This window comes from Saccoglossus kowalevskii, chromosome 7, assembly GCF_978046115.1.
Source record: "Saccoglossus kowalevskii chromosome 7, keSacKowa6.1, whole genome shotgun sequence".
In the NCBI taxonomy this organism is placed as follows: domain Eukaryota; kingdom Metazoa; phylum Hemichordata; class Enteropneusta; family Harrimaniidae; genus Saccoglossus; species Saccoglossus kowalevskii.
Window position 1 is genome coordinate 14,628,413 of NC_140647.1, and position 27,638 is coordinate 14,656,050.

The 27,638-nt window shown below is 36.6% G+C and overlaps 2 protein-coding genes across 2 annotated transcripts in view; one reads left to right on the forward strand and one right to left on the reverse strand.

Annotated features, from left to right (window-relative positions):
• Window positions 1-27,638, forward strand: part of LOC100371419 (unconventional myosin-Id-like) — a 55,064-nt gene that overhangs the window by 20,247 nt on the left and 7,179 nt on the right. Inside the window, exons 3-13 of the mRNA XM_085501145.1 lie at window positions 10,528-10,621; window positions 15,495-15,660; window positions 16,792-16,941; window positions 20,786-20,905; window positions 22,200-22,406; window positions 22,964-23,106; window positions 25,390-25,615; window positions 25,835-25,965; window positions 26,131-26,260; window positions 26,666-26,910; window positions 27,359-27,566. Of these exons, the coding sequence (XP_085357271.1) occupies window positions 10,528-10,621; window positions 15,495-15,660; window positions 16,792-16,941; window positions 20,786-20,905; window positions 22,200-22,406; window positions 22,964-23,106; window positions 25,390-25,615; window positions 25,835-25,965; window positions 26,131-26,260; window positions 26,666-26,910; window positions 27,359-27,566 (1,820 nt within the window). The remainder of the gene's footprint in view (window positions 1-10,527; window positions 10,622-15,494; window positions 15,661-16,791; window positions 16,942-20,785; window positions 20,906-22,199; window positions 22,407-22,963; window positions 23,107-25,389; window positions 25,616-25,834; window positions 25,966-26,130; window positions 26,261-26,665; window positions 26,911-27,358; window positions 27,567-27,638) is intronic.
• LOC144359359 (uncharacterized) lies at window positions 4,279-9,008 on the reverse strand. The gene is made up of 2 exons (XM_085501146.1): window positions 6,917-9,008; window positions 4,279-6,647 (listed from the first exon to the last, which is right to left on the reverse strand). The coding sequence occupies exons 1-2, from the start codon at window positions 7,728-7,730 to the stop codon at window positions 5,584-5,586; spliced, it is 1,878 nt and encodes a 625-aa protein (XP_085357272.1). The 5' UTR covers window positions 7,731-9,008; the 3' UTR covers window positions 4,279-5,583.

Sequence of the window (27,638 nt, forward strand, 5' to 3'; positions counted from 1 at the left end):
ATAAACTTTGAAGAGTTTAACTTTTACTATTGTATATGTTCAATCAAAAGTACCTCTGAGACATTTTCACACTTTTGTACTAATGTACTCATTTCAGTTTGGTGGTGTTTGCTAATTTTTACTTTTTCTGATTTCCAACATTTTTCTGATGTAACAATTTGCAAATTATACATGGTTTATTTGAAGAAAAAACAAACAAATGTGTACTTATAAATAAATAATAACAGAGACCATATTCAATCTGCCAGACCTTTTAGCCAAGTCAATTGTTGTAGAGACTATTCATCTCAGTCAGACCCCTTAGCCAAGTCATTCATTACCTTGGAGACTACATTGTATATAATCAATCTAGTCTGACCCCTAGTAAAGTCTGTTTCTTCATTGGCTCCAGTGTTCAGAACCTCTAAGGATGTCTGGCCATTGAAAACGATATTCAGACCCTCTAGCAGAGTTAGTTTTTACTCTGGATATGAACCCTGTAGCACTATTTCAAAAGTCATTTAGATATGGGAGAATATTAAAAAAAAATCTCCTTTTTAGACATAAATCATGATGAGAAGTCCAATTCTATAAAGTGAGAGCTAGCAGCTGTAATTAATTGGTTTTGGAGTAATTAATTGAGTTTGTTAATGCACTCTGATACATACTATGCAACTGTCTGTTCTGTTCTACTGTTGGATATAACTTATAAATGCAGTTGTTCATTTTAATATACAAACCCTGACCTTTAATTACTAATTAGGAAATCCAAGTGGTGGTGTTATTAGGCTCATTTCATTTAATTTCATTTTTAATTTCTTCAAATATCTGCTGTTGCACATACACATGTATGCATGCTTAATTGTCCACAGGCGTACTTTCTAAGGCTTAATTATTAAAAAATGTTTATATTTTGCGTAATTCCTTGATTGCTCAATGGTCTAAATTAAAATCTAGTGAATATTTCTACATTTTCTGTATCCTGTGTATGAATTTTTTTTTGGAACTTGGTTATGCATCTCACATAAGTTAAAATGTAGTGGCTTCAATCATTTATATACCAAAAATTCTCACAGTTACCGTGATCATATTACATGATGTATATCATTTTCATCATATTTCACTTATTTTTATTTATTTTATGAATTATTAAAATGATATGCATACTATGAAATTAACAGCTGCGCCATGAAGATGAATTCTGTATTTGCATATTATGTGAACTCGTCAAGCGATGAAAAAACACTATGGCTGCTTGACTGTCTTGTATTGTATAATGCAATCCAAATGGCTTTCCCATCACACAGTAATGTAATGTTAGGATCTTCATCTTCTTCGTTGCCATAGAAATATCCCTAGATAAATCTAGGTAATTATTTTATTGTTGATCTCCTTGGCACCATTCAGAATGTTTTGTGTGGAAATAAATTTGCATAGCCATTTTTTATATTAAACTGTATTAAACTTGAACCTTAAAGACATTTTTTTAGTACCCGTCTAATCTATTGATGAATGATAAAATTAATCTGTTGCCAATCTTGTAAAAATAAATCATAAATTTGATTACTTCTGATAGATCTGGTTTGTATGTATGGCATCTCACCACTTTGAAACTCTGATGTGTATCTTTTTTTCTTCTTTTTTGTTATCAGCTTGTGCTTTTATATACACCATAATTCATGATATGGTGTTTTTAAGAGATAAATGGCTGATAGAAACTGTCATTCTATATATTGTATTTTTTCCATTTTAAACACCCCTCCAATAGTATTGCTTATATGTATGTAAGCCAAACCCATGCTGGGCGTGAACTTCATGTTCTAGGCATCAATAAGAAATATCACCTTAATGCCTAAGGAATTTGTCTTGATGCCCTTATTGGTATTCAAAGGGGTTAACCACTTTGACAGGGTATCTAATGCATTTTTAAATGAACACATTTTACAATGTAATATCTGTCTGCAGGCTTTTGTATGTAGGTCATGTGGCAGACTTAGGTCATGAGGAGTAGATGACCCTGGCCTATGAGTATGTTGGGCTTTTATAAAGAGCATCAACTATAATGAATCCATATTTTAAAATCAATGAACATATGGATATTAACTTACAAAAATGTAGGATTAAAAAAAGGGAAAATGAAATGAACTTGTTACTGTGGCAACCATGATTTAGTATTATTCCCATCATGTTTGTTACAAGTAATCTCTATACTGGTGGCCATTTTGAACAGAATATTGATCAAAATGCATACAACAGGGTTGCACAATTCAGTAGTTTATTTACCTTTTGTATTCTCCATACAATTTTACACAGATGGTCACAGGAAATAATTTGTCAAAAGTATATTATTGAACCCAGTGTATCCTTAAAATGTAATTATATTATTAACTCCAGGACTAGACATCTCTGTGATATCATACACTGGGATAATCCTTAGATTTCAATCTGTCATTAATATTGTAATATAAAGCACTTTTTTATAAAATGAAATTTTATATAAAGCACTACATTGTACTATGTACAGTATAAGAACAGATCAAGCACAGTAGTGTATGCATTTCACCTCAAATAATATTATGCTAATTTGCAGATTTCACCAGCTGATGTTAAAACACATACATGAGTCACTTTACGGATTATTCGGTGCCTTGCTGTGTCTGCTTTCAATGATATGTAAATGCATGTAACACATGTGGTCTGGAGTAAAAAAAATGTTAATTCTATCAAAATGAAGTATGCAAGGACAACAATGTCATTCTACTACCTCCTCCTAACCTTTTTTCGCTCACTCACTCACTCCCTCCCTTCATGGATCTCGGTTGCATATTTTGAATATATTTTGTTCTAACGTTGTACATACATGTACACTGTACATAATGGTACCTTTATACATGTAATTTTTTTTTTATCTGATTCAAAATGGCCAATTGGTGGCCATTTTGTTTTAATGAATTTAGTTCCAGAGCCATAATCTCTAACATGCCTCAACCAATAACATTCAAACTTTAAAAATGCATCATAAATCATGTTATAACTATGCATATGCATTTGTTGCACAATCTAATCTAAAATGGCCAAATGATTTCCATTTTAAGGCTACCAAACACTGAAAAACAGCACCTATTTTTAAACACTGTCACATAAATGTAATGGATGGACCAGTTCCTATCGTCATAGTTATAGCAAATCAAGTGTTGTACATTGCACCATGTGAACACAAAACGCTGGCCGAAACATACTTGAAATGTATTTGAGTTTATAAACGATTGAGCGCTCTATCGCTTAATACAAATTGGTTCAAAGAAAAAACAAGATTGTTAACACCGGTATGGAGAGAGAAGAGTATCAACAGAATGATGGATGGGGACGTCCAGGGATGCTGCTTTCTATGCAATCATTTTTCACCAAGAAAACAAACAAAACTGGCATGTTGAGTATGTGTGAATGTTAATGGATTGTAACTTAATACTAGTGAACAATGACTTTACATATGGTTTTAAAGTATCTAAGATCAATGTCAAATTTAATATATTGTGTACACTTCAGATTTTTGTCATCTCAAATATAAAGATTCAATGTTCATATTCCATGAAATGTCTGTCAAATTTACAAATTGCAATTGCACTCACTGCCCTGCACATTTGCTTTAATATCGTTGTCATGGAGAGATTGTTGCTATTTAACACACTCATCTGAGAATACATGCAAAATAACATCCCATCAAATGTGAGAAATTTGTTTCCTCATGCATAGAGAGGTGTCCCACCTTTTGTTGTTGTCATCTCAAACGATAGGAAAAAACTCAGAAAGGTAATTCATTTTACGTTAGGTAAGGTTTTCACCTCAGTCGGTACGTTATTAAATAAAACACTCAAACAAAAACGCTCTGAGAATGTTTATCTGTTGCCATGGTTACCCATTAGCATTTAAGTAATTGGTCGACTTTTACACTGCATTAGGTTCATATTCTACATTGAATTTTCACCTGATTATTTATATTGCTTTCAAAGAATTCCTAATTATTTTGTGGCCAGTGCACAGTGTGTGGTCACATCTGAATACCTTAGTAAAATGTACCTTACAATGGTAACACTTTTCTCCCATGTTAGATGTGCTTGGTAAAGTGGCATCTTTTTTTTATTTTCTGTTCTGTCATTGTAAACATCATGTTTGCAACATATTAACATGTCGTTTAGTACATTTATATTTAAACGCATAAAAAAAATTCTATTTTTGCGTTTTTTAAAGATATGATTTATTATTATGTAATTTGTAAAGACACACCGCACACAGAAGATATAAATTGAATTACATTTAATAAAAAAGCACATACAAAATCAACACATACAAACCAAAAAACTTACTAATTATGCAATAATAAAAAACAGTTAACTCTACAAAAAACAAAAAATCATATTTCTAATAAAACTATAAATTGGGCAAGGGGTCCCTTCAGTCTAACTTACCAGGCCAAGGGCATAAGTGAGATCAACGTCAAGGCCACGAAGTGACCTTGTAGCTGAAGGTCACTATGCTGCCCAGGGGATGAAGGTCACCGTGCCACCAAGGTCGTGCGTGACCGTGAAGGTGACCGATCAAGTGAGGGGTAGCCTGGAGAGTGGCTACTGAGAAACTGAATGGGGGGCAGGATGAAATCCCTGGCCCAGACTGAGGGAATGGCAAGTATGTCATGACTGAAGTGACCCCCATGAAATAAGGATTGGGTAGAGGGTTGAGTTAGTTGATGGAAGGATGCTCTGGCCCAAGGGGCATATGAAATATGCGCGGCTTGGGGAGCAGGATCCTGGGTGACATGTGCGCATGTGCGACCCGGGTGGATATGGCAGGGTACTCCAGCCCAAGGGGCAAATGAAATATGCACGGCTTGGGGAGTAGGCACCAGGGTTCCATATGAGCGTGCATAACCCATATGGAAATTAGTATATGGCAGGATGCTCCAGCCCAAGGGGCATATGAAATATGCGCGGCTTGGGGAGCAGGATCCTGGGTGACGTGTGTGCATGTGCATGCCAGGTGTATATGGTAGGTTACTCCAGCCCAAGGGGCATATGAAATATGCACGGCTTGGGGAGTAAGCTTGAGGTTACATTGAACAAGTACGACCCAGGTGGTGATGAGTAATGCTAGGGTGCTCCAGCCCAAGGGGCATATGATATATGCACGGCTTGGGGAGCGGGGTCCTGGGTGACATGTGCGCATGAACGACCCAGGTGGATGTGGTTAGATGTAGGAATGACAAAAAGAAGCAATTACAAAAATAAGCGAACAGACTGGAAATTACAAATTGACTCCTCCGATACCCTGTAAATGTCGGATGCTGTACATGATGCAATAGTATAGTTCTGAAAACTGCAGATATTGGATGCGGTAACATGATGCAATAGGAAGGTTCCGACAGATGCTGAACAAGAGGAAATAGAAAAGTACTGAATACTGTAAATATTGGATGCTGTAAATGAAGAAATAGAAAAGTACTGAATACTGTAAATGTCGGATGCTGTACATGATTTAATAACAATGTTCTGAATACTGTGAATATTGGATGCAGTGAAAGTTCTTAATACTGTAAATGTCAGATGCTATTTACGATGTTGCCATTTTTTGAAAGGCATGTTGTAGAAGACTCTCTGGTGTTCTGATGTAGGTGCGATAACAGTTGCTGGACCATCTGCCTAATGTTTGGATGAGGTGATCAGGAACGTGAGCACTTGCTGCGGTGGTAGCTGCTCCGATGCGGAAGGAGTGTCCTGCAAACAAATGCGGTTGTAGTCCAATCCTTGCGAGCAATATACGAAGAGACTCTGTGAAGATACGACGATTAAGGGGTGTTCGTTCGGGAAGCAGAAACAGTGGTTCGGTTGCAAGGGGAAACATCTTATGCCGCACGGATAAAAATTGCTGCAGCATTGTAACTGGACAAAAAGGCGTGCCTGTTGGGAAAAGCCGCAAGTCGAAACCTTTCCGGAATTGATCTGTTTTGGATGCCTTGATATGAATAGTTATATGGGCTGCATGATCTGGTACACTGATATCAGCCAAGCATAAATTGTACTGCATATTGAAAGTTGAAGTGGGGCAAGTAAACTCGCTGCAGCGGAGGAAACCATAAAAGGCTAACAAAAATACTGATTCCAGCATGAGATCGAAATAGGGACCAAATACCCCCTGACGGAGTAGGTTGCACAAACGTTGTAGTATATCTACCGTTATGGGCAAACGTGGTCGGGTTTCATTTCCTTGGAGACGTAGAATTCCCCGGAGTACATAATTAAGGCGAAGAGGTGACTGACCTTGTAGAGTAAGCAGTGGATTAGGGTAGCCACCTAATATGTAGTAATTCCGTATGCCTGCCAGATATACCTTAATAGTGGTGTATTTAAGATGCAAGTTCGTAGCGCAATGCGTCACAAAATATATCAGGATGTCTTCTGAGATACGGGGATGCGAAGTTGACTGCCCTGGGATTTCTGACAAAGCTGTGAAACGTAACCATGCGCGTACTCCTGTTGAATATGATCCAATTGTACGTGCACTGAGAGCCGCTCTTTGGAAGGTGACCAGCGCTTGGTTCAGCTGAACATTACTTCGGAGGGAATCAGGCACGGGGATTTGTCTGCGAGTGGAGCCACTTCCCGAAAACGTTGTATCTGGAAACGAGACAAAGAATCAGCAATTGTGTTAAGCTTCCCAGGGATATGTTGAGCTTGAAACATGAAACTGTGGGATGCTGCCATGATTACTAGTCGTCGCATTAGCTTCATAATGACAGGTGACTTAGAGCGGCCTTTATTGATAATGTGAACGGTCGCCATGTTGTCACAATTGAACATAATTCGCCTGCGTCCCCAAAAATGACCCCATAACACTGATGCTACCACGATTGGGTACAGTTCTTGGAATGCGATGGACAGTGCTGGATCAGAGTCAAGGGTAAGTCCGTGCTGCCAGCGTTCGTTAAACCAATGACCGCGAAAATAGCCGCCATGCCCTATGCCGCTGGCATCTGTGAATAGCTGCATATCCGACGCTAGGGTTGTTTCGGCCTCCAGAAACATAGAAACACCATTCCAATTAGAGAGGAGTTGGTGCCACATCAGCAGGTCTTGTTTACTTTCTTGCGATAATGTCACATGGTAGTTTAAACTCTTCACTCCCTTGGAAATTTCAATTAAGCGTGAAATAAATGTCCGGCCTGGAGTGACCACCCTGCATGCGAAATTCAGGTGTCCCAGGAGGCTTAGTAATTCTCGCTTTGTGCAGGATTTACGGGCAAGGAATGAAGCAACCAAACTAAGCATCCTATTAAGTTTATTCTCTGGTAGGCGTGCCTCCATAGCAAGAGTATCAAGTTCAATCCCCAGATATTCTAAACATGTGGTTGGACCCACTGTTTTATGTGGTGCCAAAGGGATATTTAGGCGACGGAACAACAGAGTCAGTAGAGCCATTGTACGATCGGCATCAAATGATGGTGGGTCAACTGTTAGAAAATCATCCAGTAAATGAAAGATAGTGCTAATGCCATATATGTGGTGAGCAATCCAGGAGACAGCAGTAGACAGGTGGTCAAAGATCTTTGGACTAGAGCGTGACCCGAATGCCAGGCGAACAAAGAAGTAAAATTGACTATCCCACTGGATACCATACAGATGCCATAAAGAAGGATGAATTGGGATTAGTTTAAAAGCATCAGTGATGTCGGTTTTGCACAACAATGCGCCTCTACCCATGGTCTGAATGGCTAAAATTGCATCATCAATTTTCACGTAAGAGAGTGAAAACTGTACTTTGTCGATTAGGTCATTTATACTGGGAGTATCTGCATTATCATGGGGTGATGATAAGTCCACGATTAAACGTTTCTTGTCAGAGTATTTCTTTTCTGCCACGCCAATTGGACTACAACGGTAATTGGCAAAGGGTGGTGAAGAAAAGGGGCCAATCAAATATCCTTTTTTGACTTCTGATGCAATTTTTTCTGTAACAACTTCTGGTTGTTTGCGAGCAGATAGCAAATTACGGCAAATTAAGGTAGATAAAGGTGGGTTATTAATCCCAGTGTCAAAGCCTTCCTGTAAGCCTGAAATGAGGTAGTTCACAAATGCTGAGTCTGGATGGGTGGATAACTGCTGACTAAGAATATCAATGTTAATTGGAGTGGAGGCTTTCTTAGGAAGTCAGGCTCTGCTTTGCTGACCTTTAGGAGCACATTTCCCTTGACTAAAATTGTGTTCAGATGAATGGCAATTATGGCATAAATGAGAAAAGACACAATTGCTCTTTTTGCAGCCGAAAGGTGCATTAAAGTTGTTGCAAATTTCCTTTCCTTGGTAGAAAACACGTTTTCGGCCAGATCTGTCATGGGATGCCGAGGCTGATGTATTACCAGGGGTATATAAATTAGGCTTCCTGGTGGTTGAGGCAAGCTGAGTGCACACCTCGGTTGCATGAGCGACACTACTGCACAGATTGCATGTATTTGCACGAAGCCCTGAGAATATAGAACAGTATAGCGTTGTATCTCGACGAGACCAATCCACTTTAATGTTGTGGTTGAGAAGCAATGCTGCAGCTCTGGCAGAAAAAACACGATGATACTCGTAAAACGCCAGTCCGTTATAACGTTTTGACATGTCCACTATGTCACGTTCATATGCATCTAATTCCCATCGTCGCTCTGGGTAGACATCGGACATAACATTTTTGTATACCGAAAATGCCAGAATGAATTCCTGAATCGTAAGTGAACGAGATAACCTATTATCTTGCAAGGGTTTTAAAGTAAATGCCTCATCGCCGACGACGATGTGGCGTTGACCGTCGGTGTAACTGTAGCCTGGTACTAAGAGACATGCTAGATTTATGTCCTTACCTGCGATAATATCGCGTCGAACGGAAGGAGAAACTAGTTCTATGTGTGGCAGATTTTCAGAAGGAGTCCCACGCGAGCGCAGCAAGTTGTTCTCAAAGGTAGCACTAGCGTCGACAGCCTGGGAGCCGCCATCTTGAAAATGTTCAACGGAATTGTTGTGGTGTGACGTCATTGCTTGATTGTCGACCTCTGACCTCTGGACGTTTTGCAGTTGAACCGTGCGGGTCAGGTTAGCGATCGACAATTGTAACTCCTTAAACATAGCCATTGTAACGGGTCCGTCTTGACTCTGGGTTGGCGAATTTATCGCAAATGAAGTGCTTGCAGTTGGTACTTGGGCGTCCTCAACTTGCTGTGGAACCAACGCGTCCCGTTGTGCTGGTAGCGAGATCGTAGTTCCTGAAATGTCCACATTCCTTGTTTCGGCAGCGAGTTGATCCAAAGAATTACGAGTTGCTGCTCTAGTCACTGGTCTGATGTAAGGCTGGACACGGGGCTGAGTAGATTTCTTTGCACGTCCACGCCTAGCTGGCATTGTAGATTAATTAAGTAGTGTTCTCGAACAAAGAATGAAATGGACGTAATTGACGATAATGCACTGTGCACTGTAGCGTGATAAAAAAAAAACTGAATGAATGAGTGGTAACAAAGAGACAAAAGAAATTTAGGTGACGCTAAGTGTCGTGTGCAAGTGAGAACTGATTGGCTGCCAAATTAAATTAAGCGCTTAATTAAACAGGGTTGCAAAGACTATCTAAGGGGTGCTAAGCAAATCCTCCTAGCAGTGAGCTAAGTGTCCCTACAAAATATATCTGTGACAACACAGATCTCACTTAATTTTGATAATTAACTATATTTGTTAATAATATCAGCAAGGTCAAGGTTTCAGTAGCTTTGCCATGTTTATAGTATCAACCTTTGATTAATTCTCATCTGTATATCTATACTTTGACTAAAATTGTATATAAAAGGAGAGGAAAATATTATATTATATAATTTTGACTTTCACAAAATTGTTTGAATCAGTATTTTGATTTGGCCTTCTTGGCTGGTGACCAGTCTTTTTTCATAAAATACATTCAAAAATGTTGTTACCTCATATGCAATGAAAAAATAATTTATTTATTAAGTTGAATAAAAATTTATAAAAATATGCAAAAACATTGAAAAGTATTGTTTGAAGTATTAGTCTTAGAAACCGATACATGCAAATTACTGAAAAGGAAACAAATAAAAATGAAACAAAATTATACTACATCTGATCAGAGCAGTGCATCGTACTTATATGTATAATAAAATAATCTATTGTGTCATTTAAGGACTGGATGTACTTACATAATTTGTTTCATATTTTTCAAACATTTTGGTTAAGACCTGTAGATAATAGGAAATTATATCTATTTGAGCTAAAATTCTCAGGAAAACATGGAAAAATTTGCTAAATATAGCACCAATAATTTTGGCGGGAAAAATGTTGGCATTAGGAAAGTTGCACTTGGTAAGCACTATGAAGTGTGATTGACGTTGGGGTTCTGAGAAATAAAGTTATTTTGTTATTGTTTTTTTTGTCTTTATTTAAATATAAGTTAAATAAATTTCATCTCCTGTATTCATATTTAGTTTTCTAATTATTAATATGTAAATTTCTATCACAGGTGAGAGTGGTTCTGGTAAAACCGAAGCTTCCAAGATTGTCATGAGATATATTGCTGCGGTCACAAACGTCAGCGGTAGATCAGAAGTTGAAAGGTATGCAAAATTCTCTCGCTTCTATGCAAAATTCTCTCGCTTCTATGCAAAATTCTCTCGCTTCTATGCAAAATTCTCTCGCTTCTATGCAAAATTCCCTCACTTCTATGCAAAATTCTCTCGCTTCTATGCAAAATTCTCTCGCTTCTATGCAAAATTCCCTCGCTTCTATGCAAAATTCCCTCACTTCTATGCAAAATTCTCTCGCTTCTATGCAAAATTCTCTCGCTTCTATGCAAAATTCCCTCGCTTCTATGCAAAATTCTCTCGCTTCTATGCAAAATTCCCTCGCTTCTATGCAAAATTCTCTCGCTTCTATGCAAAATTCCCTCGCTTCTATGCAAAATTCTCTCGCTTCTATGCAAAATTCTCTCGCTTCTATGCAAAATTCTCTCGCTTCTATGCAAAATTCTCTCGCTTCTATGCAAAATTCTCTCGCTTCTATGCAAAATTCTCTCGCTTCTATGCAAAATTCCCTCGCTTCTATGCAAAATTCCCTCACTTCTATGCAAAATTCCCTCGCTTCTATGCAAAATTCTCTCGCTTCTATGCAAAATTCTCTCGCTTCTATGCAAAATTCTCTCGCTTCTATGCAAAATTCTCTCGCTTCTATGCAAAATTCCCTCGCTTCTATGCAAAATTCCCTCGCTTCTATGCAAAATTCTCTCGCTTCTATGCAAAATTCCCTCGCTTCTATGCAAAATTCTCTCGCTTCTATGCAAAATTCTCTCGCTTCTATGCAAAATTCCCTCGCTTCTATGCAAAATTCTCTCGCTTCTATGCAAAATTCTCTCGCTTCTATGCAAAATTCTCTCGCTTCTATGCAAAATTCTCTCGCTTCTATGCAAAATTCTCTCGCTTCTATGCAAAATTCTCTCGCTTCTATGCAAAATTCCCTCGCTTCTATGCAAAATTCCCTCACTTCTATGCAAAATTCCCTCGCTTCTATGCAAAATTCCCTCGCTTCTATGCAAAATTCTCTCGCTTCTATGCAAAATTCTCTCGCTTCTATGCAAAATTTCCTTGCTTCTATGCAAAATTTCCTCACTTCTATGCAAAATTCTTTCGCTTCTACGCAAAATTCTCTCGCTTCTATGCAAAATTCTCTCGCTTCTATGCAAAATTTCCTCACTTCTATGCAAAATTTCCTTGCTTCTATGCAAAATTCCCTCGCTTCTATGCAAAATTCTTTCGCTTCTACGCAAAATTCTCTCGCTTCTATGCAAAATTCTCTCGCTTCTATGCAAAATTCCCTCGCTTCTATGCAAAATTCTTTCGCTTCTACGCAAAATTCTCTCGCTTCTATGCAAAATTCTCTCGCTTCTATGCAAAATTCCCTCGCTTCTATGCAAAATTCCCTCACTTCTATGCAAAATTCTCTCGCTTCTATGCAAAATTCTCTCGCTTCTATGCAAAATTCTCTCGCTTCTATGCAAAATTCACCCGCTTCTATGCAAAATTTCCTTGCTTCTACGCAAAATTTCCTCACTTCTATGCAAAATTCTCTCGCTTCTATGCAAAATTCCCTCGCTTCTATGCAAAATTCTCTCGCTTCTATGCAAAATTTCCTCACTTCTATGCAAAATTCCCTCGCTTCTATGCAAAATTCCCTCGCTTCTATGCAAAATTCTCTCGCTTCTATGCAAAATTTCCTTGCTTCTACGCAAAATTTCCTCACTTCTATGCAAAATTCTCTCGCTTCTATGCAAAATTCCCTCGCTTCTATGCAAAATTCTCTCGCTTCTATGCAAAATTTCCTCACTTCTATGCAAAATTCTCTCACTTCTATGCAAAATTCCCTCGCTTCTATGCAAAATTTCCTCACTTCTATGCAAAATTCTCTCACTTCTATGCAAAATTCCCTCACTTCTATGCAAAATTCCCTCACTTCTATGCAAAATTCTCTCACTTCTATGCAAAATTTCCTCACTTCTATGCAAAATTCTCTCACTTCTATGCAAAATTCCCTCACTTCTATGCAAAATTCCCTCGCTTCTATGCAAAATTCTCTCGCTTCTATGCAAAATTTCCTCACTTCTATGCAAAATTCTCTCACTTCTATGCAAAATTCCCTCGCTTCTATGCAAAATTCCCTCACTTCTACGCAAAATTCCCTCACTTCTATGCAAAATTCTCTCGCTTCTATGCAAAATTCTCTCGCTTCTATGCAAAATTTCCTTGCTTCTACGCAAAATTTCCTCACTTCTATGCAAAATTCTCTCGCTTCTATGCAAAATTCTCTCGCTTCTATGCAAAATTCTCTCGCTTCTATGCAAAATTTCCTCACTTCTATGCAAAATTCTCTCACTTCTATGCAAAATTCCCTCGCTTCTATGCAAAATTCCCTCACTTCTATGCAAAATTCCCTCACTTCTACGCAAAATTCCCTCACTTCTATGCAAAATTCTCTCGCTTCTATGCAAAATTCTCTCGCTTCTATGCAAAATTCCCTCGCTTCTATGCAAAATTCCCTCACTTCTATGCAAAATTCTCTCGCTTCTATGCAAAATTCCCTCGCTTCTATGCAAAATTCTCTCGCTTCTATGCAAAATTTCCTCACTTCTATGCAAAATTCCCTTGCTTCTATGCAAAATTCCCTCGCTTCTACGCAAAATTCTCTCGCTTCTATGCAAAATTCTCTCGCTTCTATGCAAAATTCTCTCGCTTCTATGCAAAATTCCCTCGCTTCTATGCAAAATTCTCTCGCTTCTATGCAAAATTCTCTCGCTTCTATGCAAAATTCTCTCGCTTCTATGCAAAATTCTCTCGCTTCTATGCAAAATTCTCTCGCTTCTATGCAAAATTCTCTCGCTTCTATGCAAAATTTCCTCACTTCTATGCAAAATTTCCTCACTTCTATGCAAAATTCTCTTGCTTCTATGCAAAATTCTCTCGCTTCTACGCAAAATTCTCTCGCTTCTATGCAAAATTCTCTCGCTTCTATGCAAAATTCTCTCGCTTCTATGCAAAATTCTCTCGCTTCTATGCAAAATTTCCTCACTTCTATGCAAAATTCCCTCGCTTCTATGCAAAATTCCCTCGCTTCTATGCAAAATTCCCTCGCTTCTATGCAAAATTCACCCGCTTCTATGCAAAATTTCCTTGCTTCTACGCAAAATTTCCTCACTTCTATGCAAAATTCTCTCGCTTCTATGCAAAATTCCCTCGCTTCTATGCAAAATTCTCTCGCTTCTATGCAAAATTTCCTCACTTCTATGCAAAATTCCCTCGCTTCTATGCAAAATTCCCTCGCTTCTATGCAAAATTCTCTCGCTTCTATGCAAAATTTCCTCACTTCTATGCAAAATTCCCTCGCTTCTATGCAAAATTTCCTCACTTCTATGCAAAATTCTCTCGCTTCTATGCAAAATTCCCTCGCTTCTATGCAAAATTCTCTCGCTTCTATGCAAAATTCCCTCGCTTCTATGCAAAATTCTCTCGCTTCTATGCAAAATTTCCTTGCTTCTACGCAAAATTTCCTCACTTCTATGCAAAATTCTCTCGCTTCTATGCAAAATTCTCACGCTTCTATGCAAAATTCTCTCACTTCTATGCAAAATTCTCTCGCTTCTATGCAAAATTCCCTCGCTTCTATGCAAAATTCTCTCGCTTCTATGCAAAATTTCCTCACTTCTATGCAAAATTCCCTCACTTCTATGCAAAATTCTCTCGCTTCTATGCAAAATTCACCCTCTTCTATGCAAAATTCCCTCACTTCTATGCAAAATTCCCTCACTTCTATGCAAAATTCCCTCGCTTCTATGCAAAATTCCCTCGCTTCTATGCAAAATTCCCTCGCTTCTATGCAAAATTCCCTCGCTTCTATGCAAAATTCTCTCGCTTCTATGCAAAATTTCCTCACTTCTATGCAAAATTCCCTCACTTCTATGCAAAATTCTCTCGCTTCTATGCAAAATTCTCTCGCTTCTATGCAAAATTCTCTCGCTTCTATGCAAAATTCCCTCGCTTCTATGCAAAATTCTCTCGCTTCTATGCAAAATTTCCTCACTTCTATGCAAAATTTCCTCACTTCTATGCAAAATTCTTTCGCTTCTATGCAAAATTCTCTCGCTTCTATGCAAAATTCCCTCGCTTCTATGCAAAATTCCCTCACTTCTATGCAAAATTCCCTCACTTCTATGCAAAATTCTTTCGCTTCTATGCAAAATTCTTTCGCTTCTATGCAAAATTCTCTCGCTTCTATGCAAAATTCCCTCACTTCTACGCAAAATTCCCTCACTTCTACGCGAAATTCCCTCACTTCTATGCAAAATTCTCTCGCTTCTATGCAAAATTCCCTCGCTTCTATGCAAAATTCTCTCGCTTCTATGCAAAATTTCCTCACTTCTATGCAAAATTTCCTCACTTCTATGCAAAATTCTTTCGCTTCTATGCAAAATTCTCTCGCTTCTATGCAAAATTCCCTCACTTCTACGCAAAATTCTCTCGCTTCTATGCAAAATTCCCTCACTTCTATGCAAAATTCTTTCGCTTCTATGCAAAATTCTTTCGCTTCTATGCAAAATTCTCTCGCTTCTATGCAAAATTCCCTCGCTTCTATGCAAAATTTCCTCTCTTCTAAACCAATGTACCACATAAGATCTGTCTGCTTGAAAAATTCTAATACTGTAAAATACTGAAGGCATGATATAGTGAAAATAAAATTTAGTGAAAATACCTTTTTTCTTATTTTTTACATTCAACTCATCAACAATTACTCTATACAAAAATTCCAAAAAGTATTTTCAGTGAAAATTAAATCCAGCTAAAATAAAGTATTTCACAATACGTCAATGGCTTGTCTTGATAGAATTGTTATTGTATTCATAAATGTTGAATAATGAATCGTTTTTTTGTACTTGGTCTCCTACAGAGTGAAGAATGTTTTACTACAATCCAATGCCATTTTAGAATCCTTCGGTAATGCCAAGACCAATCGTAATGACAATTCCAGTCGGTTTGGCAAATATATGGATATTAACTTTGACTTCAAAGGCGATCCAATTGGAGGACACATAAACAACTATCTGCTTGAAAAGGTACGTTGTACACCAACTTATACGTGTATGTTTAATGTATGCGTGTGTAAAAAAAGGTTAATTGTGACAATAATGACCTCATTTAAATTGATCTTTTGTTGTAGGACAATAATGCGGATCATTGGCAAGGTGAAACCAAAACTCGTAAAAAAATGAAAAAATGTCAACTATAATATTTTAAAATATTCAAATATCATATTATAAATATTTTTTTTATTCCATTATTCTTTTCAACCAATTAAAATACCATGTTGTTTTACACAATATTGTATCACTATAAATACATTGTATCTTATTTTTAGTTATTCATTTGTTAATAATGTACCAGGCTAAATAGTAAAAAATGTGGTTATTTTAAAAGCACCAACAATTTTTGCCAAGTGAAAGTTCTATCAGATACATAACTACGTGCAATTAAGAAGAACAGGGATACAAGAACTTTTTACCCATGGATGCGTTAAACCTGACTTCAGCAGCCACCTTCGATTGGAAAATGAACAATATACATATACCGGTGTATATATATATATAATATAAAGTTTTTTCTTGAAAATTTCAAACAGCCTGCTCATAGGTTTTATCCTATTCTTCAGCAGCCACCTTCGATTGGAAAATGAACAATATACATATATATATATATATATAATATAAAGTTTTTTCTTGAAAATTTCAAACAGCCTGCTCATAGGTTTTATCCTCATTTAAAGCAGGCTAAATTTGACTTTCCTCATATACTATTAAGATTCATATTTGAAATTAGAACAGAATGTAAAAAATAAAGCTGGTTAAAAGGGATATATGTGCTTTCCATACAGGTGTACCTTTCTGCCTTGTCTGTACTTATAATGAAGGTCACAAGGTATTGGGGTAAAATGTTGTTTTCTTTAATAGCCGATGTCGTTGTTAACAATTTTCACATCAAATACTGCATTTGCTCTAAGTGCATTTAAGCTATTAGTAAAAACCACATGCACTTCTAATAGAGCATTTATGGTACGTAACTGCCCACCATTCCGTGTACCCCTTTTACTGACTTCAGTGTGTGTTGGTTACAACATTGCTAAAACGATGTATTCCAACTTATTTTATGAGACTTTAGGAGCTTACGTTTTAATATTCATTTATTTGCAGTCTCGTGTAGTACGACAGCAGAAAGGCGAGAGGAACTTCCATTCTTTTTATCAGTTACTGTTCGGTGCTCCTGATGATGTTCTACGAGAATTCAACTTGAAGCGAGATTCTTCACTGCATCACTATGCCAACCAGGGAAATGGACAGAAGGTAAGTGATCTTGGAAAGAGTTCTGTGATGAGGTCATATTCATATTGGACCAGATGAGCTAATTTTAATATTTTTTTTGTTCAAAAATGTGAAAAGTTACAGAGAAATATATTGACATACCGTAAAAACCCGCAAATAAGCGCCACCCTCAATTAAGAGCCACTCAGTGAAAATTTGGTACATTTGACCCTCCATTAAGAGCCACCAAGAGTTGAGTGGTTTTGTCAATAAGAACCCTGAAATAAGCGCCAGCCGCCCGGTTGTTTACAATCAGGCAGACACCGAGCTTGTCGTGCCTCACTTCCACCCTGCATTGTTTATTGCCCCACAGAAGGTGTGTGACAAATAAAGATTATCCCCATAACTTGCCTGATGTCCTATGTAATTGAGAACGGAAGAATGATAGACGAAAGAAATGCACTGAGAGCGTGAATGTGACTGTCAACTTGTCCATTTTATATTTCTGACACACAATCGACCAATTCACAAACTATTCAGTAATAACTACTAGTATGTTTTTTGCCGAAACACCGAAGGACACGTTGAGATATTCATTGTCAATGTTGTCTTTATAACCAAGTAAAGAACGTCACGATTTTAGAACGCCTTTATCGGAAAATCGGAGGTATCGAAAATGCATTCTCACAGACGGACCGGAACAGGAAGTCAGCAGAAAACAAAAGATTTTTTCCTTAGCGTGGGGGAAATTTGGTTAGCGTGGGGGAAAACAGAGGTGTTAATCCGGAACGTTTGAGGGATCGTGACGTAGCTCCGACTGTGAGAATGTAATGATTACGCAGCCCACTCTTGCTGATCGTGATTTTGGGTTATTTTTTGCATTTCATTTGAGACGTTCGTTTTGGGGTGATTCGAGACCAAATGTTCAGGGAAGTAACAAAATAACTGGCATTAGTTTGGAGAGGGCTCTCGTGCCGAAAATAATCAAAAACGAAGTCGAATGGATTAGTTCCATAAACTTGCGCGATCAACTTGTCTTACAGCAAAGTGAAGTCTACGTGACCCGCCTGACCCAAATATTTAAATTAGCTATTTGTGAGAATTGAAAATAATCTGAACTTGTACCAATCAGAAAATGCCTTGTAACAGGCCTGGGCTTTCGTGAATGATTTCGTCTCTCCGATTTGTCACAGGAAATTATTTTTAATACATGTAATTGTTACTTTCTCGGTATCGTCTCGTATTTGGTTATATAGGGGTGGGGCTATAGTTTGACCCTGTTTGCGTGGACTGTGAAGTACGTGAATATCATTAACATATCATTATAAGCTGGCTTGATTATGAAACAGGAAATATAAACCAAAGCTGTACTGTCAGACTTTTAGCGCAATTAAAACAATGCCCAAGTACCCAAGCTGTAAAAATCTATAGAAAAACGTGTTTTTATTTATTGTTTTTGCCATAAATACAAGTGATTGGGCATCATTTTTTTCATTCGTTCCATGCTTGCTTTGCAAGTATGTCTTCTCCTGTCGCTGCGTGTCAGATCAATTCTATCCGAAACTATTTTATATCGTCACCAAATCAACCACCACGCCCGCCACAGCCACGCAAGTTATTCCCAGTTTTCAAGAAAAAAGTTTGCCGTACCAAACTTGGTAAACAATTGTACAACGGAAGTACAAGTGATTCGAGTGTTGGGTCAGACACTGAGAGTGCTACCAAATCAGACTTCAGGCATCGCTACGCATTGTCAGTGAAACGTGACTTCAGGCATTGCTACACATTGTCGATGAAACGTCGAATCGTCGTATTTATTTGACTTTTGTTATTCCCATAACAGTATTTTTACAGAATAAATTAATTGCAATGATACATCATTAATAATTACTTGTCTGTTTTGGTTGTGTGTGTGTTTGCCTATCCCCTTCCCTATTTCACAATGAAAAAAATTGATGACCCTGGTTTAAGAGCCACTGGCTACAAAGTTGTCAACATGTTACCTCAAATAAGCACCACCCAGAAATGAAAGTGTTACAAAGTGGCTCTTATTTGAGGGTTTTTACGGTAGACATGATTGGAATTTGTTCAGTCTGACATGTTTTGGTGATATCACACTTTATTTATTGTTGCTTTATTGTAATTATTTGGATGAAGGCAACAAAATTTGACAATATTTGGTGAAACGTTCGTCATGTACATGTATCAGTTTCGTGCTTCAGTATAAAAAATGGCTATGAAGACTCTAAATTATCACAATTGAGGCAATATATTTTTTCTTTTTATATTATCCCTATAATAAAAAAGGTACATGACTTTTTTATAATTAACACAATTTTTGATATCAAAATACATGTAGTACTATTCTATCATTGAAATTTAGTAAAGCTACAAAAAAAAAACTTCTTGTGAGAAAACTAGAGGCAACTAGTGCAAAAGCCGATTTTTGGAATGAATATTTTTATTTCACAAATACTGTTTTATGCTCAAAATTAGACGCAGTCTGAAAACGAGGACTTATGTTTTGACCTCCGTGCTTCCGTGCGTGCGTCCGGACCTGTATCTTAGAAATGCTTGGACCAATCACAATCAAACTTCACACATACACCATACATGGTATTATACATATGCACATCAATTTGTTTCACGACCTGATTCAAGATGGCCGAATGACGGCTATTTTTGTTCTAAAAATCATCAAAATCAAGCATTTCTCGGCTGTTTACAGATGGATTTTGTTGAAACTTGGTATATATACGTTGGACCTTGATGCACATCATTTTGTTTTCAGATAAGGTTCAAAATGGCCAACTGGCAACCATTTTGTTTTGATAAATGTGGTTCTAGTTTCATATCTCTGACTTGCTGTGACTGATTATGTTCAAATTTAAATATCAAGCATTTCTGGCATTTATGGATGGATTCTGTTCAAACTTGGTACATACATTAGACATTACGGGTTTCTGATGCACGTTATTTTATTTTTTAGATCGGATTCAGAATGGCTGTCTAGTGGCCATTTTGTTTTGATGAATGGGCTTCTGGAGCCATATCTCTGACATGCTTTGACTGACTATGTTCAAATTTTATATATTCATTATACATGTGTTCAAAATGGCTAATTTTGTTTTAATTAATGCTGTTCCAAAGCAATATCTCTCAATACTCGTTTGACGATCAGATACAAATGTCAATCATTTAAATGTTAAACAATCATCATAATCATATTCCTGATATGTTTATATTCTACCTAAATTACTATAAACAAAACTATATATCTTGAAGTCAATAACTAACGGGGACTGTGCCATGCATGGCTTGTTTCCATTTACTGTTAACTAAATGCATTAAATTAAAACCAAGTGACTTTTGAATACAATGTGTTGTTGTCATCACATGGTAGTGAATTGAAAACTGAGTGGATATCCCTGCAGCATCAAATCTGATGAAATTAATACCTAGTGAATATTTCTTCTTTTACAGTTCATTTAATGTTGATTGTTTGTTTTTTCCACAACTATCAAGAACTACTCCATCTTACTGTAAAATACTTTATTTTCGCTATTTTTGCTGAAGGAGTGATTTAGTGAAAATAAAATCCAGTGAATATACCTTTTTTCCTGTATTTTACATTCAAATCTTCAAAAATCAGTGAAAATAAATTCCATACAAACACCCAAAAAGTCTTTTCAGCGAAAATGAATTCCTGCTGAAATAAAGTATTCTACAGTAATTCATTTAAAAAAATTTAACACCATTATGAAATAGAGATGTTGTATGCAAATTATTTTGTCAACTCTATTTATTAAACTGTACCATTCTAATTTTGATCTGATAAAGAAGTCACACAACCGTGAATAACTGTTCATACAATTGTGATTTGTAGGTTGCTACGATCAATGACAAGGTGGACTACAATGCCAACATGGCCGCCATGAAGACACTAGGATTCACCAAAGATGAGCAAAGTGCAATATGGAGGATTGTTGCTAGTATATTACACTTGGTAGGTTCCAAGGTCACATTGATTGCTGACATTCAGACATCTGAATGAAATGATTCACACAATGTCTGGATGATTTATTTCTGACCTCTTCTGACCTTTTCTGTAGACCTAGAAAAGGTCAAGAAGTATATCTCACCACCTAGCTTGCCTCCATTACGTAATGATGTAATAGTTTTGCCAGTCTGTGTTTTTGATATAAAAATACACAACAATTATTTATAATGAAGATGCTTTTTTGGCTACTAATAATACCAGTTATTTCATTGTGAAAATATCTTGAATTTCATGAAAAAATTTTTTTTATCAGTTCCTATAAAATTCTACATTTGTGTAGTTGCCATGTCTTACAATGTAAAATCCATTTTACTCAGTGCATGTACCAATTAATGTTTGCTATGTAATATATAGTGCAGACTAACCAAGCCTCACAATCGTGATTGCTGACCTGTGTAGAAGTACTAGTCACTCGTACGCTTATTGAACTTTACAAACAGTTATACAAAGCTATCTTATTCAACCATGTTCACCTCAACTATTAAACAAAAGACACTTTAATAGTGGCCACTAGGTGGCGTAGTTGTATTGCTGATATGCCAGAATCAGGAAATAATTTCATGCTTATTCTCTGGGCGGACATCCGGTCATTTTCACCGCCAGGCAACCATTACGGTGAAAACAAAAGCTGAAAACTCTTAGAAAACGCTACTTTGAGATACTTGTTGAGACTCCCCTGAACAGTGTAACAATATTTAACCATCCATATGCAACGTTAAATAAATCTGATTGCTCAGGGTTATATCAGAATAGAGATTGTGTTGTTTTCATCGGCTCTTCGATCATCGTTTCACAGCTCAGAGCCACATGGTGGTACACGTCTTAGCAATGTAGAACATTCTGTGACATAGCTCTGCTCTTGAGAGTATGTGGTTACAATAGTTTGGTTTCAGTCCAAATGTATTTTGTATGCGTTTGTCAATAATTTTGATCAAATTGGCACAATTTTCCATTGTTTATGGTTCTTGATCAAGATTTGAAAAAAAAAAAAAAAATTGGAAAAATTATGCAGGTTAGTTGACAAAGGTGACATTGATCTTGATTAATAAAATTGAATTAACGTAATCATAGAACATTGTTCAGCATGCTTAATGTGGATAATAAAGTCATTTTCAAGTTCAACTTGACTATTTTGCTGTATGCCTTGTATATTGCATAGTGTACGTATATGTTTTGGGGCCTTCAAGGGAAGTGCTGCAGGTTGATTTTATGTTCACAACTTTGGTTCTTAACCCCATAGGGTGATATGAAATTCGAAACTGAAGACAAAGAAACAAGCCACGTAGTGACAAAGAATCTTCTAAAAGATATATCAAAGATTCTAAAGGTGGCGCCAGATCAGCTGGAGAAGACGCTGTGTTTCCGTGTGGTTGCCGCCAGGGGTGAAGCCATTGAGAAGGGTCACACCAAGGAAGATGCCGAGTATGGAAGAGATGCTTTCGCCAAGGTACGATCAGTTTGATGATTATTCGTTCCATTATGTATTGCATAAGTCTATTGGTAATATGCGTCATTTAGTATAGAACTTTTGCATGAAATATGGCTGCCAGTATCAATGCGTTACAACTATTTTAACTGCAGAGTCTATTTCATATCTATTTATAACGTAAATTTCACCCCAAAACTTTCCCGCCCAAATCATTCTGCACTTTTTTTCGTATATTCTTCAATATTTCTGAAAATGAATCCTAATTTTGGAGCCAATGGAAAAAATTGAGTCAGTTTTTACTCAAATAATTTGGTTATTTTGGTCCCAATATTCTGATTGAAAGTGCAGACTATAAACTGTTTTGTGAACTGAAAGCGGGAACTGGTGGTGAAAAGATTAAGTTGCAAAAATATAACTGTCTTGTTGATCAAACAGTAATATTTTAAAAATTGATGTATGTTTATTATTTCGACAACTTAACATTTAAAAATTTCTCTAGTCAGTGTTGTCTTTGTTTTGAATAACTATGTGAACTACCGTAATCGAACATTGATTTGATAATTTGCATACCACAGGCGATATACGAGAGGATGTTCACATGGGTTGTTAATAAAATCAACTCTGTTCTCGAAGTCAAAGGATCAGCACTTGATGTTGGCGGTAGCACCGTCATCGGAGTACTGGATATCTATGGATTTGAGATATTTGAAGATAATAGGCAAGTATACAGTACCTCTACTTTTTAGCTCCGCTGTCGACTTTGTCGAGCGGAGCTTATCATATGAGTGATTGTCCGTCGTCGTCGTCGTCCGTCGTCGTCGTCCGTGTCAATGTTTTACTTTTTCGACTTCTTCTTGAAAACTACAAGCCTGAATGCTTTGATACTTGGTGTATATGTACCTTGGGTAGACCTCTCTCAGATTTGTTCATTTCATGATGATATCTTCAATTCTCTAATTTTGGTGAATATTTTTGTCATTTTTAGTAAAAAGTGATATTTTCGACTTCTTGTTGAAAACCGCAAGTGCAATTGCTTTGATATTACATATATAGGTACTACATGTGGACCTCTCTCAGATTTGTTCATTTTGTAATGATATCTTTAATTCTCTAATTTTGGTGAATATTTTTGTCATTTTTGGTAAAAAGTGATATTTTCGACTTCTTGTTGAAAACCGCAAGTCCAATTGCTTTGATATTACATATATAAGTACTACATGTCGACCTCTCTCAGATTTGTTCATTTTGTAATGATATCTTTAATTCTCTAATTTTGGTGAATATTTTTGTAATTTTTGGTAAAAAGTGATATTTTCGACTTCTTGTTGAAAACCGCAAGTCCAATTGCTTTGATATTACATATATACGTACTACATGTGGACCTCTCTCAGATTTGTTCATTTTGTAATGATATCTTTAATTCTCTAATTTTGGTGAATATTTTTGTAATTTTTGGTAAAAAGTGATATTTTCGACTTCTTGTTGAAAACCGCAAGTCCAATTGCTTTGATATTACATATATAGGTACTACATGTGGACCTCTCTCAGATTTGTTCATTTCATAATGATATCTTTAATTCTCTAATTTTGATGAATATTTTTGTAATTTTTGGTAAAAAGTGATATTTTCGACTTCTTGTTGAAAACCGCAAGTCCAATTGCTTTGATATATTATACATATAGGTACTACATGTGGACCTCTCTCAGATTTGTTCATTTTCTAATGATATCTTCTGTTCTTTAATTGCCATGTGCATTGCTAACAGCGGAGCTATCTCAGCCGACAGGCTGCTTGTTTTGTTCTCTTTGTATGTATGCCGTCTGGTTGACAAGAATTGATTGTTCATGCACACAGATAAACGAATGGCGATGTTAGCTGCTGTTGTTACATAATATACATACTGTAAAATACTTTATTTTAATAGCTGGAATTAATTTTCGCTGAATAGACATTTTGGGTGTTTTGTATGGAATTTATTTTCACTGATTGTTGATGTGTTGAGTGTGAAATAAAGGAAAAATGTATATTCGCTAGATTTTATTTTCACTGAATTATTCCTCCAGCAAAAATAGCGAAAATTAATGTCCATGTTAATAAAACAAATTACAGGTAATGTCACGACTGATCACAAACTTGTGCTGATCAGTCACATTAGTTATTAGCTTGCTGGTTGGCAAAACAAATGACGTTGCATTGCAACAGTCTGTATTTACTCAGGTAACTTATTACCTTCGCATTTCACCGAAATTTCTATGCTTTTTTGAGAAAAACGCGAGTTCAATCAAGTGGTTAGATTATTAGATTTATTAGAACCAGAATTTTTTATGTAAATCACTCTGGCGACGAAAAATGTGCTAATAGCCAAGGGGTGAAAAACTGCAGTTCCCAAATATATTCTATGTATTTATAGTGTCTGATAATAGTCAGAGAAACTAGCAACACTTTTTAAAATTGGTCAGCCGACCCGAACGTTATCGAAATGTATCCCTGCTTTAGGTAATATTTATTTTACAATCCTTTACGCTAACAGCTTTTAGCTTTTGTTAAAAAACGCGACTTTACGTGATTATGTAATTGAGGCACATTTAATTATTTTTTTCTCTTGGATTGATTGATACAACTTCTGTTGTAATTTTTCTACATGTTTTGCATTTGTTGTATTTTTCCACACATATGGGCATGTCTTACTGTCACTATCCCTCCCTCTGGGAATTAGGTTACATCAAGTATGTGAAAAAATGCAAGAAAGTATGAATAAAAAGAGGGCGTGATTATCTCAAAAAACAACCCCCCTCTAGTGGCAGTTGGAAATTGTAACTGATAAAATTGCCATGATTTATCAAACTTTTTTAATTAGAAAATTGTTACCCCCCCCCCCCAAATGAATTGAAACATAAACGTCGGTTATGGTAGTTTGTGTTTAGCCTTGCCTCCCATGCTTGATTTGATGTGTTAACAATAATGTCCAACCTGGATTCTGATCTTCTTGACTTTTGACAGCTTTGAACAATTCTGCATCAATTACTGCAACGAGAAACTGCAGCAGTTATTTATTGAATTAGTGTTGAAACAAGAACAGGAAGAGTACAAACGTGAAGGAATCGAATGGACAGACATCAAATATTTCAACAATAAAATCATCTGTGATTTAGTTGAACAGCATCACCGCGGTATCATATCAATCTTGGATGAGGCGTGTTTGACAGTTGGCAAGGTTACAGATCAGGTAAGTGATGCTCATTTGTTTGACCAACCTGTATCTGATACAAGTCCCTGTACATGCTTGATCCACCGCACACTGTGTAAGCTTTCAAATGGCTCTTCATTTAGAAGCAATTATAGGAAATGGAAAAACAGATTAAAATATGTATTCCACTATATTTTGTTGATCAATTGTCACCGATTTTTCACACCAATAATAGTTGATTTTCTGTGATTTGTTCAGATGTTTATTCATGCCATGGACCAGCAATTAGCAAAGCATAGCCATTATGCTAGCAGGCAACTACAGACGTCGGATAAAACTCTTGAACATAACCAAGATTTCAGAATCAAACATTATGCCGGAGATGTCAAGTGAGTACATAGGAATTATTAAATAGTGATTATGATCTTGTATTGTAAAAATATGTTGACTTCCCGTTAGTTAGAAAGTTACATGATCATCACCAAATCAAACAAACATGCGTTATTGACGGCGATGTAAATATTTTCAACACTGGCGTACCCTTTCATTTGTAGATATGATGCGATCGGTTTCATCGACAAGAACAAAGACACACTGTATCAAGATTTCAAACGATTGTTGTACAGCAGCAGTGACCCCAGTATAAAATCAATGTGGCCAGAAGGTCAGGCATCGGTCTTAGAGGTAAGACAGTCACATGTTCACACCTTTTTCCTGTTTCAAACCAGTGCTATAAGTTTTCAACCTGTTTTTGTCTTTACCAGAAATTAGTAGCCCCATTCAAAACAAAACTTGTTTGAAGTCACATGACATGCATTCATTGTGTCATATGACATGGACTGTGTGACATCATAGTGCTCATTAAAATGTTTGTTTTTTCAAATTTCTTTGCTAGTTTTGGAACTAATTGACATAATTCCATTAGGAACTTAATCAAAATTCGATTGAAAAAAAAAATAGAAAAAATTTGTTTTATTTCTTAAAAAGCTGAGAAAATGGAAGGTATCATTTTTTTGTAAAATGAACGTGATTAATCTTCAGTATATGAATAGGATATAGCTATGAAAAAAAATGCATCTTCTTTTACAGGTCACCAAGAGGCCACCCACAGCGGGAACTGTCTTCAAAACCTCTATGATTGAACTCGTCGCCAATTTGGCTCGCAAAGAACCGTACTATATACGATGTATCAAACCGAATGAACAGAAATCGGCTGTACTGTTTGACGATAAACGATGCGAGCATCAAGTTTCTTATCTTGGGCTGCTGGAGAACGTGAGAGTACGGCGTGCAGGATTTGCGTACAGACAACTTTATACAAGGTTCTTACAAAGGTTGGTATGCATGATAATATTCCAAATCAAGGGCAGATTATTTAAAGGGCTTGCATGTATAGTTTGTTATATTATAAGATCTCATTGAAAACACACTAGAACTTAATCATAGGAATGATGTATTGTTGATTGTGGATGTGATAGATATTCATTCTTACGAATAAATTTGAAAAATGAGCAGCACATTCAAAGTAGTACGGTACTAACTATTCAAAAATGCAAAAAATTTGAAGTCACTACACATTTTTTATATTTTGATGAGTGAAAGATAATAAGTAAATTACAAAAATGTAAATAAACCAGCTCCAGTTTCCATGGTAACTAAGACTTCATGATTTCCTCATAGTGTTAGACTCTACTTTGGTGGCCATTTTGAATTTAAAATTGTTCTGACACCTCTTATTACATAATCTCGTAACCTTGGAATGATTCATGTCTGTTTTGATAGATACAAGATGCTCTCCCAGTACACCTGGCCAAACTTTCGCGGTGGGAATGACCGGAAAGGAGTTGAATTTCTCCTGCGGGACAAACAGATGGAAAGTGATGTGAAATATGGAAAAACAAAACTGTTCATCCGAACACCAAAGACTATTTTCCTTCTAGAAGAAGCTCGTGCGAAATTAATACCAGGAATTGTCCTTTATATTCAGAAGGTAAGTCAGTTTTTATTATGGTTTGTTTGATATTGTCATGGAAACAAACTCTGACATTAAACTCCATGGGGT